At 45.2% G+C, this 17,234-nt stretch overlaps 1 protein-coding gene and 1 long non-coding RNA gene across 5 annotated transcripts in view; one reads left to right on the top strand and one right to left on the bottom strand.

Moving 5' to 3' along the window:
• Positions 1-17,234, bottom strand: part of MGA (MAX dimerization protein MGA) — a 782,199-nt gene that overhangs the window by 61,616 nt on the left and 703,349 nt on the right. For all 4 annotated transcript variants that reach the window (XM_069208766.1, XM_069208765.1, XM_069208763.1 and 1 more), the window contains exon 22: positions 2,859-3,098. In XM_069208766.1, the coding sequence (XP_069064867.1) occupies positions 2,859-3,098 (240 nt within the window). The remainder of the gene's footprint in view (positions 1-2,858; positions 3,099-17,234) is intronic.
• The window catches only part of LOC138260350 (uncharacterized), a 153,088-nt gene that overhangs the window by 85,963 nt on the left and 49,891 nt on the right, over positions 1-17,234 (top strand). The window lies entirely within an intron of this gene.

Below are 17,234 nucleotides of genomic sequence, written 5' to 3'. Positions count from 1 at the left end.
CAAAATTGTCAAAAAAAGTCCACCAGGATTTGAAAACCTGAAGGGGGGTCTTTGAGATAAGTAAAGTATTGTCCGTGAAAAACAAGGTCAGGACTTTTGTTGCTCAAATTTTAGGTGCTTCATTGCCCGGGGCATCTAAGTAGTTCACTAGATTATTTATGTACGAGAAGAGAGTAGGGGCTAGAACATAGCCCTGCTGTACTGCCTTCTGGATTCGGACTGGACTCATCAGTTCGTCTTTCCTGCCACATCTGACCCAGGCGTAGTTTTCCTCATGCAATCCCACAATAATTGATAGGATCCTATCAAGTACCCCAAGCTTCCCACAGCCGACCATAGCTTATATTTCGGGATTGAATCAAAGGCCGATTTCAGGTATGCAAAAAGAACAAATAAATGGCCCTTCTCTTTTATCACTGACTTCAAGTAGTGTGTGCACAAACAAAAGATTTGGTCCATAGTACTTATAGTCTGTTGGAAACCAGCTTGGAAATGGGAGAGTATATTGTTTTCTGGCACTCACTCGACAAGCTTCCCCAGAATTTGACAACAAATACGTTTTTTGCAGACTGTCGATCAGATTGATCGACCTGTATTTACGGGGGTCATCTCAGTTGCCCATCTTGTATATGGGTCTGTCATTCTATGCTGGAAGTTAAAATGCCTTTTACATTTACTGAACTTCCTTATTTCTCTTCACTAATGAAAGACACACACTATTTGACGTGTGCACACATGGAAAGCTTGACAATCTCCTGTTTAATAACTATCCAGAATTCTTTACACTTCAGTACTGGGGACACTTTTATATGCGCAGCAGCAGCTACTGCTTTAACTATAAATATCTTGTGATAAAGGAAGGCATAAAGGTATCCTTTTCGCACTGGCCAGGCACTACTAAGTCTCAGTGTACAGCACAATCATTAACAACAACAATGAATTTCTTCTTGATCTTTTAACTTTGAAGGTGTGAAAAAATCTATTTGAAGAAGAGGATGGATTTGGAAAGAAACACTGCAGAAATCAGTCTGGGTTACAAAATCACAGACGAGCTGTCGAAGCTGTATCATGCTAATGGAATACTACTTAAGGCTTTTCAGCAAATGTTACAAAATAGAGCCTTTATCATATCAAAATAGCAACTTATTGTGCTTTAACCATCAAGCATTCTTGCACCCCAATAGCAAACAACTTAAAAGGTCTCTATATATTTTCAGTTCACTTCATCAAAGGCCTTCTTAAAACTAGATTTAACACTGCTATGTTTGAGGGATTTAACAATAACATCAAAATAAGCCACTGTACCATCAAGTAAATGTCTTAGGTATTGGATGTTTTGGTTTCCCTCGGAAGCCAGCAAGATCAGCTGCGGCATCCCCCAACGATCCTCGCTGAGTGCCACCCTCTTCAACCTCTACATGACTCCACTAGTCGCCATCATCAGAAGCCACGCACTCAACATCGTCTCCTATGCTGACGACACCCATCTGATAGTCTCCCTCACCAACAACCCGACCACCGCCAAAAACAATTTCCACAAAGGAATGAAAGCAGTCGCCGCCTGGATGAAAGATAGTTGCCTCAAACTGAACTCGGACATAACAGAAGTCCTCATCCTTGGCTCCACACCCTCCGCCTGGAACAAATCATGGTGGCCCACTGCCCTCGGAAACCCATCCACCCCCACCTACCACACCCGCAACTTCTGCGTCATCTTAGACTCATCGCTCTCATTGGACCGACAGGTGAGCGCAGTCTCATCGGGTTGCTTCCACATCCTGTGCATGCTTCGAAAAATCTACAAGTGGATCCCCACTGAAGCCTGAAGGACAGTCACCCAGGCCCTTATCAGCAGCTGCCTCAACTACGGCAATGCTCTCTATGCCAGAACCACTGCCAAGACCTGGAAAAGACTACAACACACCCAGAACACCTCCGCCCATCTCATCAAGAAAGCCCCATGACACAGCCACATTCCTAAGAGACCTACACTGGCTGCTTATCGACAAGAGAATCACCTTCAAGCTCCTGACCCACACCTACAAGACCCTACACGACAACAAAACAGCCCACCTCAACCACAGACTCTCCTACACTCCTGCCACACAAATCCGCCCTGACGACCAGGCCCTCGCCAAGGTCCCCCGCATCCGGAAAACCACAGCCAGAGGAAGATCCTTCTCCCACATCGCCACCAAGATCTGGAACACCCTCCCTATCCACCTCAAGGCAATCTCCCAACCTGTCTCAGTTCAGGAGGAACTTCAAGACTTGGCTCTTCGACTGATCCCCAGCAGCCCCCCTCCCACCTCCTCCCCTAGCGCCTTGAGACCATCACGGGTGAATAGTCCGTGGTCCACAAATCCCTGACTGATTGAATGGAAGGAGTTTTGGTTACAAAATGCACAGACTGATTCTCACATTTTATCTAATATCATGTACACTATCATTTTTTATTAAATATACACAAATACCTCTCTCTCCGTCTAGGGTAAGCTTCTGAAAAGTAGCTTAAAGATTTGCTGACAGAGCTTGCTTAGCACCATTGTTTCAAGTGTCTTGAATTGTTTATGTAATACTCCAAACACCTCCGGATGATTGTATAATATTACATATAAATTGTGCCCTTTGGAAGAGCTACAATTTGCATTAAATTTCTGAAAGAGGTATTGCATTCCGTATTTCTTTATACAGGACTTTCACATTTTTTAAGTGGATACGTAATCACAAAAAAGTCTTCAGATGAAACACTTCAAATTCAGTTCAAAGCTGACTGACACGTTATACTATGTATAAGTAATGAAAACAAGTTAATGCAGTGTTTAGGAACAATAAATAACAACCATTAATAGACTTACCCACTTGCTGTTGTTTTCTGGCAAGTATCAAAGGTTTCAGTCGGTTGTGGTTGGACAAAGTCAACTGTTCCACATGCTTCAAAGACTCTAAAGATAACTCTTGCTTTAGCAACCTGCTAGGCCGCAGTTGCTGAGCAAGCTCTTCCTCTCCCTTTTGCCTTTTTTTCCTCTGGGCATCCAAGGCCTTCTGTTTGGCATAGATATACTCGAGCTTCTTCAGAACCACTTCCTCCGTTTTTCCTGGATGATGACAGAGAAAGATTTAAACCACAAAATTCACATACCACTCAGATTCAGTAGTAATTTGAGGATATCTTAACACTTTCAATGCTGGAGTGTCAATGTATTCCACTGCATTTTATGAAATATTTATATGCAAGGGAAGTAAAAAAAAAAAAAAACAACAAAAAAAGCAACACAAATGTAGTATTAACATCTATAGTGACAGCATCATACTACAAAAAACATCCGAGTAGTGTATGCTTTAAGTTCAAATTGGGAATTTACTTTTTAAAATACACTACACATATCTCAAGTACAATGCTAGGTAATTGCAGAGAAATGGTTTCACATTCAATTAACTATATCACAAGGTACTGTTTACTAAATTTGTTTTAATTGAACATAAAATGTGGCAGCTGGCTGAACATATGCTGAGAACATGTAAGAAAGTGTTAACAGGAACAATATGCAGCAAACCCTTCCTCTGTTGAGCAGAGCTATGTCAACTTGGTAGGTCTAACAATAAAGATAAAAGTCTGCAAGAGTTTAACTGCGTATTATATTTAAAAATCCACCTCTAAAGATGGCAGCTTGATAAGAAATCAAAATTTTCTTGTCTGGTACATTTAGGCTCCTCTCTATGACCAGCTCATGGGTCAACATGCAACGGATTTTGGCCTAACACCAAACTTTACATCAGCAATTTGAAAACGGTTTGGCCAGGGGACATTTTGGGCTTTCCAGCTTGTAAACTCGCTGTCAAGGGCAGAATCATGAATCTGTTTATAAAAAGCAGTTACAATTAATGCAATCTTTCCCTTCCAACACCGCCATCCTACATCCCCCAAACCCCAAGTCGTGCTAACAGGTCTAGTGAACAAGGGAACCACAGCTCAAGGAGTATAGAATGCACTAAAGAAACTACCTTTAAATGACTGTGAAGAGCCTCAACTGTATCTGCTACTGGAAAAAGACAGAATACAATTCCAAATGTAGGGCCAGCTTCTATTCTCGTTGGTTCTACATTCCTGCAAATCCCCCCAAAGTGTCCCTATGGGTAAAGGACTTTTTAATTCATATGGACTTAAAGGGGACTTTGCAAAGCATGGTTGTGGGAATGTTCGCTGGATATAAATATTTCCGTTTGCTACCTTCCCTGAAGGAAAGGACAGGCCCTAGGCTATGGAGCACCACTGCTGTTCTAACCTGCCTTCAAGGAGAGGACCAAGCCCCTCTACTGAGAGGAAGACAGCATAAGGCGCTCCTGACTTAAGTTCTATAAGGAGGATATCCCACCAGGGTTACACAGGATTCAGGAAGGTTTGATACAAATATATATATTTTTAATTAAGAAGAATGTAATTGTTTTTTGTAAGGAAATGTCAGTCTTCAACGTGAACATAAATCAGCCAATCAGATGTCCCTTAAAACAGCTCTTACACAATTCAGCATAATACTAGCATATTTAAAAATTCACACGGGGAGGTGAGGGAGGACACTGACAGTAAGGAGAATAGACAGCTGGGCATCTAGTCGAACCCATGTTTCCTTTGACACGTTCCCCACCTCAAAATCCTTTCATGTTCGGATCGGGTCCCAGCGACCCTAGAACGTAATCCCTCCCTTCTTATTCCAGCTCAAAGTATTTCATCCATGGTCTGCCTCCTTACTCAAGCTCAAAGTATTTCATGCATGGGCCTCAAATCTTCTGCATTTTATTGCCAGTCCCTGCCTTCATAAAACACCCTTTCCGCTCAAGCCCTGATCCATGCACATACACCACTTTTCTCTTGCCGGATAGTGTACTGCCCCAGTAGCATGCTACACTCCATATGTCAACCCTTATGTCTCAAAAAGAGCTTTCTTTTGGGTATGTCCATATCATCTGTGCTGCCCAAAAACTATACTGCAGTGTTACTAACACCTCAACCTCCAGTATTACAGACTGTAAGTTTTGACCTCTGTCCAGAATGCCTTTATGATACAACAGTGACACAGTATGTGTGTGTGTAGGAAGTTGGCTCTGTATGGAAAATGCCACGTACCCAGTGTACATCTGTTCGTGGCACGTTGCGCTGCAGATTCACATGCTGTGCACTGTTTCTGCCATCTAGTGTTGGGCTCGGAGTGTTACAAGTTGTTTTTCTTCAAAGAATTCTTTTCGAGTCACGGGACCGAGTGACTCCTCCCTTTCGGCTCCACTGCGCATGGGCATCGACTCCATCTTAGATTGTTTTCCCAGCATAGGGTGAGGTAGGAGTGGTAGAATTAGGATACTAAAGATGTCCATGCAATGGAATAGATATGTATGTACATAATTTGTAGTAAAGGAATATTTATTTACATATATACAATCTTAATGCAACTTAAACGGCTACAGGCTCCCCGGGAGGTTGCATGTGAATCTGCAGCGCAACATGCCACGAACAGATGTACACTGGGTAAGTGACATTTTCCGTTCTATGGCATGTGTAGCTGCAGATACACATGCTGTGCATAGACTACAAAGCAGTAATCCTCCCGAAAGCGGTTGTCAGCCTGTAGGAGTTGAAGTTGTTTGAAATAATGTTCTTAATACAGCCTGTCCTACTGTGGCTTGTTGTGTTGCTAACACATCTACACACTAATGTTTAGTAAAGGTATGAGGTGTAGACCAAGTGGCTGCTTTACAAATCTCTGTCATTGATATATTACCTAAAAAGGCCATTGTTGTTCCTTTCTTTCTAGTGGAGTGTACCCTTGGTGTAAAGGGTAAGTCCCTTTTAGCTTTGAGGTAACAGATCTGAATGCATTTCACTATCCATCTGCCTATGCCCTGTTTGCATATAGGGTTACCAGCATGGGGTTTTTGGAAAGCAATGAACAATTGCTTAGTTTTACAAAATGATTTTGTTCTGTATATGTAATACATTAGCGCTCTTTTAATGTCTACTGTATGCTGTGCTCTTTTTCTGCTACCGAGTCTGGTTGAGGGAAGAAGACTGGGAGCTCTACTGTTTGGTTTAGATGAAACTGTGAAATGACTTTTGGTAAAAATTTTGGATTTGTGCGGAGAACCACCTTATGTTTGTGTATTTGTAAAAAGGGTTCTTCTATAGTAAATGCCTGTATTTCGCTAACTCTTCGTAGTGAAGTGATGGCTATTAGAAAAGCTACCTTCCAAGTTAAGAATTGGATTTGGCAAGAATGCATGGGGTTCAAAAGGTGGGCCCATGAGTTGTGTACGTACAATATTAAGATTCCACGACGGTACTGGTGGGATTCTTAGAGGTATGATCCTTTTTGGTCCTTCCATAAAGGCTTTAATAACTGGGATTCTAAAAAGTGATTTTGTATGTTTAATCTGCAGGTAAGCAGAGATTGCGATGAGATGAATTTTTATGGAAGAAAAGGCGAGATTTGCTTTTTGTAGGTGTAGTAAGTAACTCACAATGTTTTGTATGGAGGCCTCTAACGACGTGATTTGGTTTGCTTGGCAGTAGAAAACAAACCTTTTCCATATTAGCATAACAATGCCTTGTTTTTGGTTTTCTTGCCGGTTTAATGACTTCCATACACTCATTTGAAAGGTTTAGACTTCAGGAGCCAGATTGCTAGGTTGAGCGATGCTGGACTGGGCTGTCTGATCTGTTGTTTGTGTTGTGTTAACAGATCTGGTCTGTTTGGGAGTTTGATGTGAGGTACTACTGAGAAGTCCAACAGTGTGGTGTACCACGGTTGGCGAGCCCACGCTGGTGCTATAAGTATTAGTTTGAGTTTTTTTGACTCAGTTTGTTGACTAGGAAAGGAATGAGAGGGAGAGGGGGAAAAGCATAAGCAAATATCCCTGACCAACTGATCCATAGAGCATTGCCCTTGGACTGAGGGTGTGGGTACCTGGATGCGAAGTTTTGGCATTTTGCGTTTTGTTTTGTTGCAAACAGATCTATGTCTGGTGTCCCCCAGCGGTAGAAGTAATCTTGTAGAATCTGGGGATGTATTTCCCACTCTTGAGTTTGCTGGTGATCTCGACTGAGATTGTCGGCTAACTGATTGTGAATGCCTGGTATATATTGTGCTATCAGGCGAATGTTGTTGTGAATTGCCCAATGCCAAATTTTTTGTGCTAGGAGGCACAGTTGTGACAATTGGGTCCCCCCCCCCTGTTTGTTTAGATAGTACATTGTTGTCATATTGTCTGTTTTGACAAGAATGTGTTTGTGGACTAGAAGGGGTTGAAAATCTTTTAGTGCTAGAAAGACTGCTAGTAGTTCTAAGAGATTTATGTGAAGTTGTTTTTGTTGATTGTCCCACTGACCTTGTATACTGTGATTGTTGAAGTGTGCTCCCCACCCAATCATGGAAGCGTCTGTTGTCAAAATGGCGTGAGGCACTGGGTCTTGAAATGGCCGCCCTTTGTTTACATTTACAGGGTTCCACCATTGAAGCGAAGAGTGTGTTTGGCGGTCTATCAACACTAGATCTTGAAGTTGACCCTGTGCCTGCGTCCATTGTTTTGCTAGGCACTGTTGTAAGGGCTGCATGTGTAGCCGTGCGCTTAGGACAATAGCGATGCATGAGGACATCATGCCCAGTAGTTTCATTACAAACCTGACTGTGTACTGTTGGTTTGGTTGTATGCTTGACACTATATTTTGAAATGATTGAACTCTTTGTGGACTTGGAGTGGCAATTACTTTTTGTGTGTTGAGTGTGGCTCCCAAGTATTGTTGTATTTGGGATGGTTGCAAGTGAGATTTTTGGTAATTTATAGAAAACCCTAGTTTGTGTAGAGTCTCTATTACATATTGCGTGTGACTTTGACACCGGTGTTGAGTGTTGGCTTTAATTAGCCAATCGTCTAGATATGGGAATACGTGCATGTGATGTCTCCTTATATGAGCTGCTACTTCAGCTAAGCATTTTGTGAATACTCTGGGTGCTGCTGTTATCCCGAAGGGCAATACTTTGAATTGGTAATGGTTGCCCTGTATTACAAATCTGAGGTATTTCCTGTGAGATGGATGAATGGGTATGTGGAAATACGCATCCTTTATATCCAGTGTTGCCATGTATTCTCCCTGTTTTAGCAAGGGAACTACGTCTTGTAGTGTGACCATGTGGAAATGATCTGATTTGATGAAGAGGTTTAACGTCCTGAGATCTAGAATCGGTCTTAGTGTTTTGTCTTTTTTGGGAATAAGGAAATATAGCGAGTAAACCCATGTTCTTTTTTGATGGTGTGGTACTAGTTCTATTGCTTGTTTTGTTAATAGTGCTTGCACCTCTATTTGTAGTAGGTCTAGATGTTGTGCTGATAGTTTGTGCGTCCTTGGGGGAACATCTGGAGGGAAATGTGTGAACTCTATGCAGTAACCATGTTGGATAATTGATAGAACCCATGTGTCCGTGGTAATGTCTGACCAGTTTTTGTGGTATTTTGTTAACCTTCCTCCCACTTGTGATGTGTGTTGGGGAAGTGTGACATTGAAGTCACTGCTTGTTACTAGGGGTCTGCTTGGCAGGCTGAAATTTTCCTCTTGCTTTTGGGTACTGTCCCCTGTATGAACCACGAAACCCCCCTCTCTGGTACTGACACTGGTAAGTGGGTTTTGTTTGGGAGGTGGATGGCTCTGAAGGTTGCTGTCTAAACCCTCCCCTGAACTGTGGCTTCCTAAATGTTCCCCTATACTGGGAAGAGTAGGGCGCGCCCATGGCCTTGGCCGTGTCTGTGTCCTTTTTCATTTTTTCTATCGCAGTGTCCACCTCCGGCCCAAATAGTTGCTGTTGGTTGAACGGCATATTTAATACCGCCTGCTGTATTTCTGGCTTAAAACCAGAACTGCGTAGCCATGCATGCCTCCTGATGGTAACTGCTGTATTGACAGTTCGTGCTGCTGTATCGGCAGAGTCCAGTGCAGAACGGATTTGGTTGTTGGAGATGGCCTGTCACTCCTCCACCACCTGTTGAGCCCGTTTTTGATGCTCTTTTGGCAAATGCTGAATAATATCCTGCATTTCGTCCCAATGTGCTCTGTCGTAACAGGCGAGTAGGGCCTGTGAATTAGCGATACGCCACTGGTTGGGCGCTTGCGACGCCACTCTTTTTCCTGCTGCGTCAAATTTACGGCTTTCTTTATCATGGGGTGGCGCATCCCCTGACGATTGAGAATTTGCCCGCTTTCTTGCGGCTCCCACTACAACAGAGTCCGGAGAGAGCTGCTGTGTGAATAAACACAGGGTCTGACGGGGGAGGTTTATATTTTTTCTCTACCCTCGGTGTAATGGCCCTTCCCTTGACCGGTTCCTGAAAGCTCTGTTGTGCATGCTTAAGCATGCCTGGTAACATTGGCAGGCTTTGATATGAAGCATGTGTGGATGCCAGTGTATTAAGAAGAAAGTCATCCTCCACTGGTTCTGAGTGCATAGTGACATTATGGAATGTCGCTGCTCTAGCCAGTACTTGTGTGTAGGATGTGTTATCCTCTGGAGGAGAAGGCTTTGAAGGATAACACTCAGGACTGTTGTCTGAAACTGGTGGGTCGTATAGGTCCCAGGGGTCTGCATCGTCCTGCGTCTGCACAGTATGTGTGGGTGACTGTGCCGTTGTTGTGTCAACTGGTGACCTTGTCCGTTGTGGCGAGTGAGGTGGCGACATTTGTGGCGAGAAATGTGGGATTGGTGACCTTTCTCTAACCACCTTTGCTCTTGGCTGCTCAGTTTCTGCATGAAAAGCCAATTTTCTTTTAAACTTGAGCGGAGGGATGGTTTGAATTGTTGGGAGAGCCCATGTTCTTCTGTGTATGAAGTCTTTTTCGGTTCTGAAGCAGTTTTTTTCGGTACCGAAACACCCATGGATACGGTCGGTCTCTGCTCCGAGAGGCTCTTTCGAGGCTTACTCGATTCGACCAATCAATGTCGACTCTTTTCGATGCCGGTTTCTCAACCCGAGTCAGAAGACTTCGGCGCGATCTTGGCCTTTTTCGGTGTCGAAGATGTTATTTGGTCACAGCTTTTCTTGTGGGTCGAGCCATGGCCTTCCGGCAGTGGCGTCCCCGAGGCCTTCTGTTTTTTCACCTGACTTTGGGGCTGGGGCTGGGGCTGGGCAGGTGTACTCACTTCTTGTCCTGCCGTCGGTGGCCGGTCTCCGTCGGAGTCATCCGATTCCGATCCCTGGATCGAGATAGCCACCTCTTCCTCCTTGATGTCGAGGTGTTGTGTCGACTTCGATGCCATTTGCAAACGCCTTGCTCGTCGATCTCTTAAGGTCTTCTTGGACCGAAAAGCCTTGTAGGCCTCACAGGTATCCTCTCTGTGTTCTGTCGACAAACACAGATTACAGACCCGATGCTGGTCTGTATAAGGATACTTGGCGTGTCACGTTGGACAGAAACGGAAGGGGGTCCGGTCCATGAGTCTTCGACGACGGGTGTGGTTGGGCCGACTAGGCCTCGGTTGAGCGCGGAAGCCCCAAAGGGCCGCCGAAGCGGTTGTCTCGTTGGTGCCGATGTATCTATATTAAACCGGTCCCGAACGCAACAATACCGACGGATTTCGATGTTTTTCTAAATTTTCCCGATCCGAATTACGAAGAGAAGAGGAACACGTCCGAACCCGATGGCGGAAAGAAAACAATCTAAGATGGAGTCGATGCCCATGCGCAATGGAGCCGAAAGGGAGGAGTCACTTGGTCCCGTGACTCGAAAAGACTTCTTCGAAGAAAAACAACTTTTAACACTCCGAGCCCAACAAAAGATGGCAGGAACAGTGCACAGCATGTGTATCTGCAGCTACACATGCCATCGAACATACTATTTCAAGAAGTAAGAAATAGTGTGCACAGAGTCCAAGGGTTCCCCTTAGAGGTAAGATAGTGGCAAAAGTAGATAATTCTAATGCTCTATTTTGTGGTAGTGTGGTCGAGCAGTAGGCTTATCAGAGGGTAGTGTTAAGCATTTGTTGTACACACACAGGCAATAAATGAGGAACACACATTCAAAGACTTACTCCAGGCCAATAGGTTTTTATATTGAAAAATATATTTTCTTAGTTTATTTTAAGAACCACAGGTTCAAGATTTACATCAAACACATTAAATGTAAGGTACTTCACTTAGATAGTTAAGGAACTTTGAATGCAAACAATATCATGTACAATCTTTGTAAAAATGGCAATAAGCTATTTTCAAAGTGGACACAGTGCAAAAATCAACAGTTCCTGGGGGAGGTAAGTAAAGATTAGGAGGTAGGTAAAACACTTACAAGTCTCAGTTCTGGGGCATAGGCAGCCCACCGTTGGGGGTTCAAGGCAACCCCAAAGTTACCACACCAGCAGCGAAGGGTCGGTCAGGTGCAGAGGTCAAAGAGGTGCCCAAAACACATAAGTGCCTATGGAGAACAGGGGTGCTCCGGTTCCAGTCTGCCAGCAGGTAAGTACCTGCGTCCTTGGGGGGCAGACCAGGGGGATTTTGTAGAGCACTGGGGGGGGGGGGGGGCAAGTAGGCACACAAAACACACCCTCAGTGGCACAGGGGCGGCCGGGTGCAGTGTGCAAAGCAGGCGTTGGGTTTCAGGTAGGAAACAATGGAGGGACCCGGGGGTCACTCTAGCGGTGCAGGCAGGCACAGGGGGGGGCTTCTTGGGACAGACACCACCTGGGCAAGGTAGAGGGTCGCCTGGGGGTCACTCCTGCATTAAAGTTCGGTTTCCTTCAGGTCCTGGGGGCTGCGGGTGCAGTGTTGGTCCCAGGCGTCGGGTCCCTTGTCACAGGCAGTCGCGGTCAGGGGGAGCCTCTGGATTCTCTCTGTAGGCGTCGCTGTTGGGGCTCGGGGGGGGTCATCTCTGGCTACTCACGGGCTCGCAGTCACCGGGGAGTCCTCCCTGAGGTGTTTGTTCTCTGGATCTCGAGCCGCGGGCATCGGGTGCAGAGTGTGAAGTCTCACGCTTCCGGCAGGAAATGTGCAATCTTTGGAAGTTGCTTCTTTGTTGCAAAGAAGTAGCTGGTTTTGAACAGGGCCGCTGTTCGCAGGAGTTTCTTGGTCCTTTAGTTCAGGGCAGTGAGGCTTCAGAGGTCGCTGGTCCCGGTCGGATGCGTCGCTGGTTGCAGGTTTTCGAAGTTGGAGACAGGCCGGTAGGGCTGGGGCCAAAGCAGTTGTTGTCTTCCTCCTTCTCTGCAGGCTTGTAGGTCAGCAGTCCTCCTTGTTTCTTCAGGTTGCAGGAATCTGATTTCCTGGGATCTGGGGAGCCCCTAAATACTTAATTTAGGGGAGTGTTTAGGTCTGGGGGGACAGTAGCCAATGGCTACTGTCCTTGACGGTGGCTCCCTGTGGGGAGGGGGGCACATCCCTAATCCTATTGGGGGAATCCACCAAACTCAAGATGGAGGATTTCTCAAGGCAGGGGTCACCTCAGCTCAGGGCACCTTAGGGGTTGTCCTGACTGGTGGGTGACTCCTCCTTGTTTTTCTAATGATCTCCTCCAGCCTTGCTGCCAAAAGTGGGGACAGTGGCCGGAGGGGCGGACATCTCTACTAGCTGGGATGCCCTGGGGCGCTGTAACAAAAGGGGGGAGCCTTTGAGGCTCACCGCCAGGTGATACAGTTCTTGCAGAGGCAGGTGAGAATCACCTCCACCCAGTATAGGCTTTGTTCCTGGCCACAGAGTGACAAAGGCACTCTCCCCATGTGGCCAGCAACATGTCTGGTTTGTGGCAGGCTAGCAGAAACTGGTCAGCCTACACTAGAAGTCGGGTAGGTATTCAGGGGGCATCTCTAAGATGCCCTCTGGGTGTATGTTACAATAAATTGCACACTGCCATCAGTGTGCATTTATTGTGCTGAGAGGTTTGATACCAAATGTCCCAGTTTTCAGTATAGCCATTATGGAACTGTGGAGTTCGTGTTTGACAAACTCCCAGACCATATACTCTTATGGCTACCCTGCACTTGCAATGTCTAAGGTCTGCTTAGACACTGTAGGGGCATAGTGCTCATGCACATATGCCCTCACCTGTGGTACAGTGCACCCTGCCTTAGGGCTGTAAGGCCTGCTATAGGGGTGACTTACCTATGCCACAGGCAGTGTGAGGTTGGCATGGCACTCTGAGGGGAGTGCCATGTCGACTTAGTCATTTTCTCCCCACCAGCACACACAAGCTGTGAAGCAGTGTGCATGTGCTGAGTGAGGGGTCCCTAACATGCTGCAGCCCTTAGAGGCCTTCCCTGGCATCAGGGCCCTTGGTACCAGGGGTACAAGTTACAAGGGACTTACCTGACTGCCAGGGTTGTGCCAATTGTGGAGACAAAGGTACAGTTTACGGAAAGAACACTGGTGCTGGGGCCTGGTTAGCAGGGTCCCAAGCACACTTTCAAATCATAACTTAGCATCAGCAAAGGTAAAAAGTTAGGGGGTAACCATGCCAAGGAGGCATTTCCTTACAGTGTTTAAAGACACCCTCTTCCTGTTTGAATTTCACACAACAAACATCTTTTGCTAGTCCAATCTTGCACATGCCACATCTGTTGAAATGTACCCTATGCAGGATCACTGAGGTTAATACGCCTCAGACTTGCTTCAACAGAAACCTTCCTGGGATGCATACAGGCCATCACTCAATCTGTATTTATGAACTGGCCTACGTCCATCTCCTACTCTTCCCTGAGGTCACCAATATCATCTATAATATTCATCAGCATTCTGTGAACCGACGTTCTGGTTTATATTTGGAGTGATTCTGCCAGGAGTCTTCTTCTCATTAGGGTAGCCTCTGACAGATCTGTTCAGTCATATGCACTTTAGGAGCTCCCTATTCCAATACTCTTGATTTCAAGACAATTTGTAGGCTTTTCTCAATTGCATGATTGCCTCAATATCGATGTGACTGCCATGTCTAACGGGTTGCCGATGCAAACAAGGGCTCACTGCTGACCTCCCCCAACCACAAACCTATCGCAGAGCAACCCTCTGCTTTCTCTGGGAATCCTATAAACCTGATGCTATTACTTCTTTTCTGTTCTTTTTTCCAGCAATAAGATGAGAGTACAGAGAGTTTTCACCTTCACTAGCAGTTCCTGCACCTCTGCTTTAAGCAGACCGGCTATCTTTAGTGTTTCCAGTGCTTAATCTGGCACTTTCCTCAAGTCTGTCTGAAGCAAAATGACCTCCAGCATTTGCAACCATTCTGTTTTTCAATGCTTCCCTGGAAGTCAACAACAAGATTTGCATTGAAGATGGCTACGGCAGGGCTCTCTGCATCAGCTGTTCCAACTGATGTTGGTGTTTCTTTTCTCCGCTGGCCTTAGACATGTGTTTGTCAATTTGTTGAGTTGTGAAAGTCTGGTACCTTTTTCTTTGCTCATCCTTTCCACTTTAACACTTAGGGCAATTCCCGCAAGCAACTACCTATCTTCTTGGTCGACCCCAGTGGCCGCAGCAAACCGTCTTTAAGCTAACTTTGTCTTGTTGCCTTCTGCTCAATCACCTGCATGCTGCAGCCTGGCACCACGGTTAGTGGCCTCTGTCATTCTTAAGTAGTACTTTTCTATACCCTGTCTTTGGCCACCAGTCATGCATACCCCTTCTCATACAGCCTTTGGCTCTGTGCCAGCCCTGGGCTTCCCATTTCTCCATGAACGGTGTCCGGTGAGAGAGACCTTAGGGTAGGTAATAGGCTCTGTTTGCTCTATACAAGGAGTTGGTGACCTATTGTTATATTACTTCTATTTTTTCCTCTCAGTGTAACCTCTGTCTTTTCCATAAGGTTAACCCTCATCAAGGCATCTAATCTTCAATTTGGTGCCATCTTGTGACCAGGAGTGGTTCTCCCGTTCTTTGAGTAGTTTCCTCTTCCAACAACCTCTAGGTCTGCTGTCTGTCCAACTCTCAAGAAGTCTTTTCTCCTGAATGTGAGACGGAAGAAGGCTGGCACACTACCTTCAAGTCTGCTTTGTCTCTGCTCAAAGGCACACTACTGCACACCCATTAGCAGGATCTCTTCTAACTTGGCCTCCCATCTGCCAATCACGTTCACCCGGGCCTATTGCTCCAGCACCACATGGATCTGACATTCTGTCCTTGTAGCTTTAATCCCACATCAGTTGCACTGCTCCAATACTCCTCCGGCTTCTAATCCCAGATGTGGGCTGCACTGCCTTGCTCCTCACTTCCACTTCATTTAGCAGCAGGTCCAGGGAGAACACAGATTCTAAATATCACATCTAAGTTGGAACTAGTGTAGCTTGTAGGATCTGATGGCACACAACAACTTTTGGCTGCCCTCTAGCCCATCCAAACTGGATAAAAGTAACTTAACCTCCAGTAATGAAATACTAATCTCAGAATTTCTGGTACTCATTGTGGACACTGATGGCAGCGCTCATCAATTAACACTTCATTCCCTTTGTGAGACCTGAGACTTTTTCTGTAACTTTCTGTGCTTTGCAAAAGTATGCAGTGATGACAAAACATGCCCGGCAGGTAATGCACCTGGGAAGAGAAATGGCCTCCTGAGGATCTTTTCTTTCGCAGGGTTTAGAAGATCTTGATGCACAGGATGATCCCAGACAAACTGGCATATCAGTGACAGTTTGGTCACCAACATGCCCTTTTCGGCTCCAGCAAATTTCACAAAAAGCTTTTCATGAACTTTAACCTGTCCTTTGTGGGCAATAGAGCACGATAAAGCATGTCTGGGGTCCAGCCTATCACACTGTTCCTCCTCCTTGGGTGGATAAGGATCAGAGAAGAAAGATGGCGGGTCTTACCCATATGAAGTGACTAAACCACCTTATGTAATAAAGATTGGCAGGTGCAAAGGACCAACTTATCTGGGTAGAAAACTGATGGACAAACAAAAAGAGGGCCTGAGCTTCTCAGACTTTGCAAGCAGATATTATCGACACCAGCAGAATATTTTCTTTCTTTTGGAAAATGACAAACCTGGCAACTGTGCATTGAGATACCATAAAAATAGTCAAAGCAAGCTTCAAATCCAATTGAAGAACAATAAACTGAGTGGGAAAGCAAAAAGAAAATACCCTTAAAAAAGGCACCACTAGTGAAAGATTCAAACAGGTAAGGTTGGTCAGGAAGAAACAAATGTAGACAGAGATCCACACGTCTTTTTACTGTCACTCCATGTTCTGCAAGTGACAATGGAAACCTCAAGACACTAGACAGGTGAAATGTAGAAGAATTGTGTATTTCGACGCACACAACAGCACAAACCTGCACCAGTGGTCTGCACTGATTGAGCTGAGGACAATTCCTATTTCAGGGTCTGATGAAGATATCCAGAAAATGAAAAGCCAAATCTGGAAATTATCCCGCTCCTTTACCACGGGTGTAGCTCCTGGTCCTCCAGAAAGAGAATACTCAGTGAGAACATGAAAGACAATTCACTACTGGGAGCACTCCCCCTTGCTGTACCCAGGCCAACAGGTGAATTGTCTCCCAATAAGTCCAAAACCCACACTGCATGCTTACAGATACATCAAACTATAGTAGTGTTGTCTGGCAGCATCTGGATGCTCTCTTTTAAATGGATGAGGGATAGGCCTTCAGAGCCTGTAAGACTACACACCTTTGAGCACATTTATACACAGTCACTGATCTGTCCAAAGGCTTAATACCATCATCTCACCTCCTAGGTGAGCACTCAAGCTCACAGCAGGCATCCATGACCTTATGAGCCTGATCCAGCAGAGCACAGTACTTCTTTAAGAATCATAGAATGCCAGCCATAATTGCTTCAGCATAGTCCATCTCGGATTCCAGGCAACTGGGAGAAGCGGTCTCAATGTGACCCTTTGTTGTAAGGTCTCAAATACAACTTCCCGTTGGAAACACCCTTTGCTTCCGTATCAGTATTATCTGAGACCTTATAAAGTTAAATTAAATTTGGTAGATCCGTTGGTTTGGAAACAATGTGGCTTAGTACACATAGCTGTCGACATTGTAAACTGGATACCAGGTTTCGAATCACGACCTTGGCACTAGGCTCAGCATTATATGATTCTGGACAAATCACTTAATATTCTTGTGCCTAATACATGTAGTGTGTGAATTATATTTGTGTAATCCCCACTTAATGTACCACTCTAAAACTGTCTCGCAAATCTGCTTCCACACAGTTTCTAATGTGGTGATAATATCAACTGGGGCAAATTATTCTTTGCGAA

This window comes from Pleurodeles waltl, chromosome 9 (genome assembly GCF_031143425.1).
Source record: "Pleurodeles waltl isolate 20211129_DDA chromosome 9, aPleWal1.hap1.20221129, whole genome shotgun sequence".
Lineage (NCBI taxonomy): Eukaryota > Metazoa > Chordata > Amphibia > Caudata > Salamandridae > Pleurodeles > Pleurodeles waltl.
The sequence above is the reverse complement of the archived record's forward strand: the minus strand, read 5'-3'. Positions and strand labels throughout refer to the sequence as shown.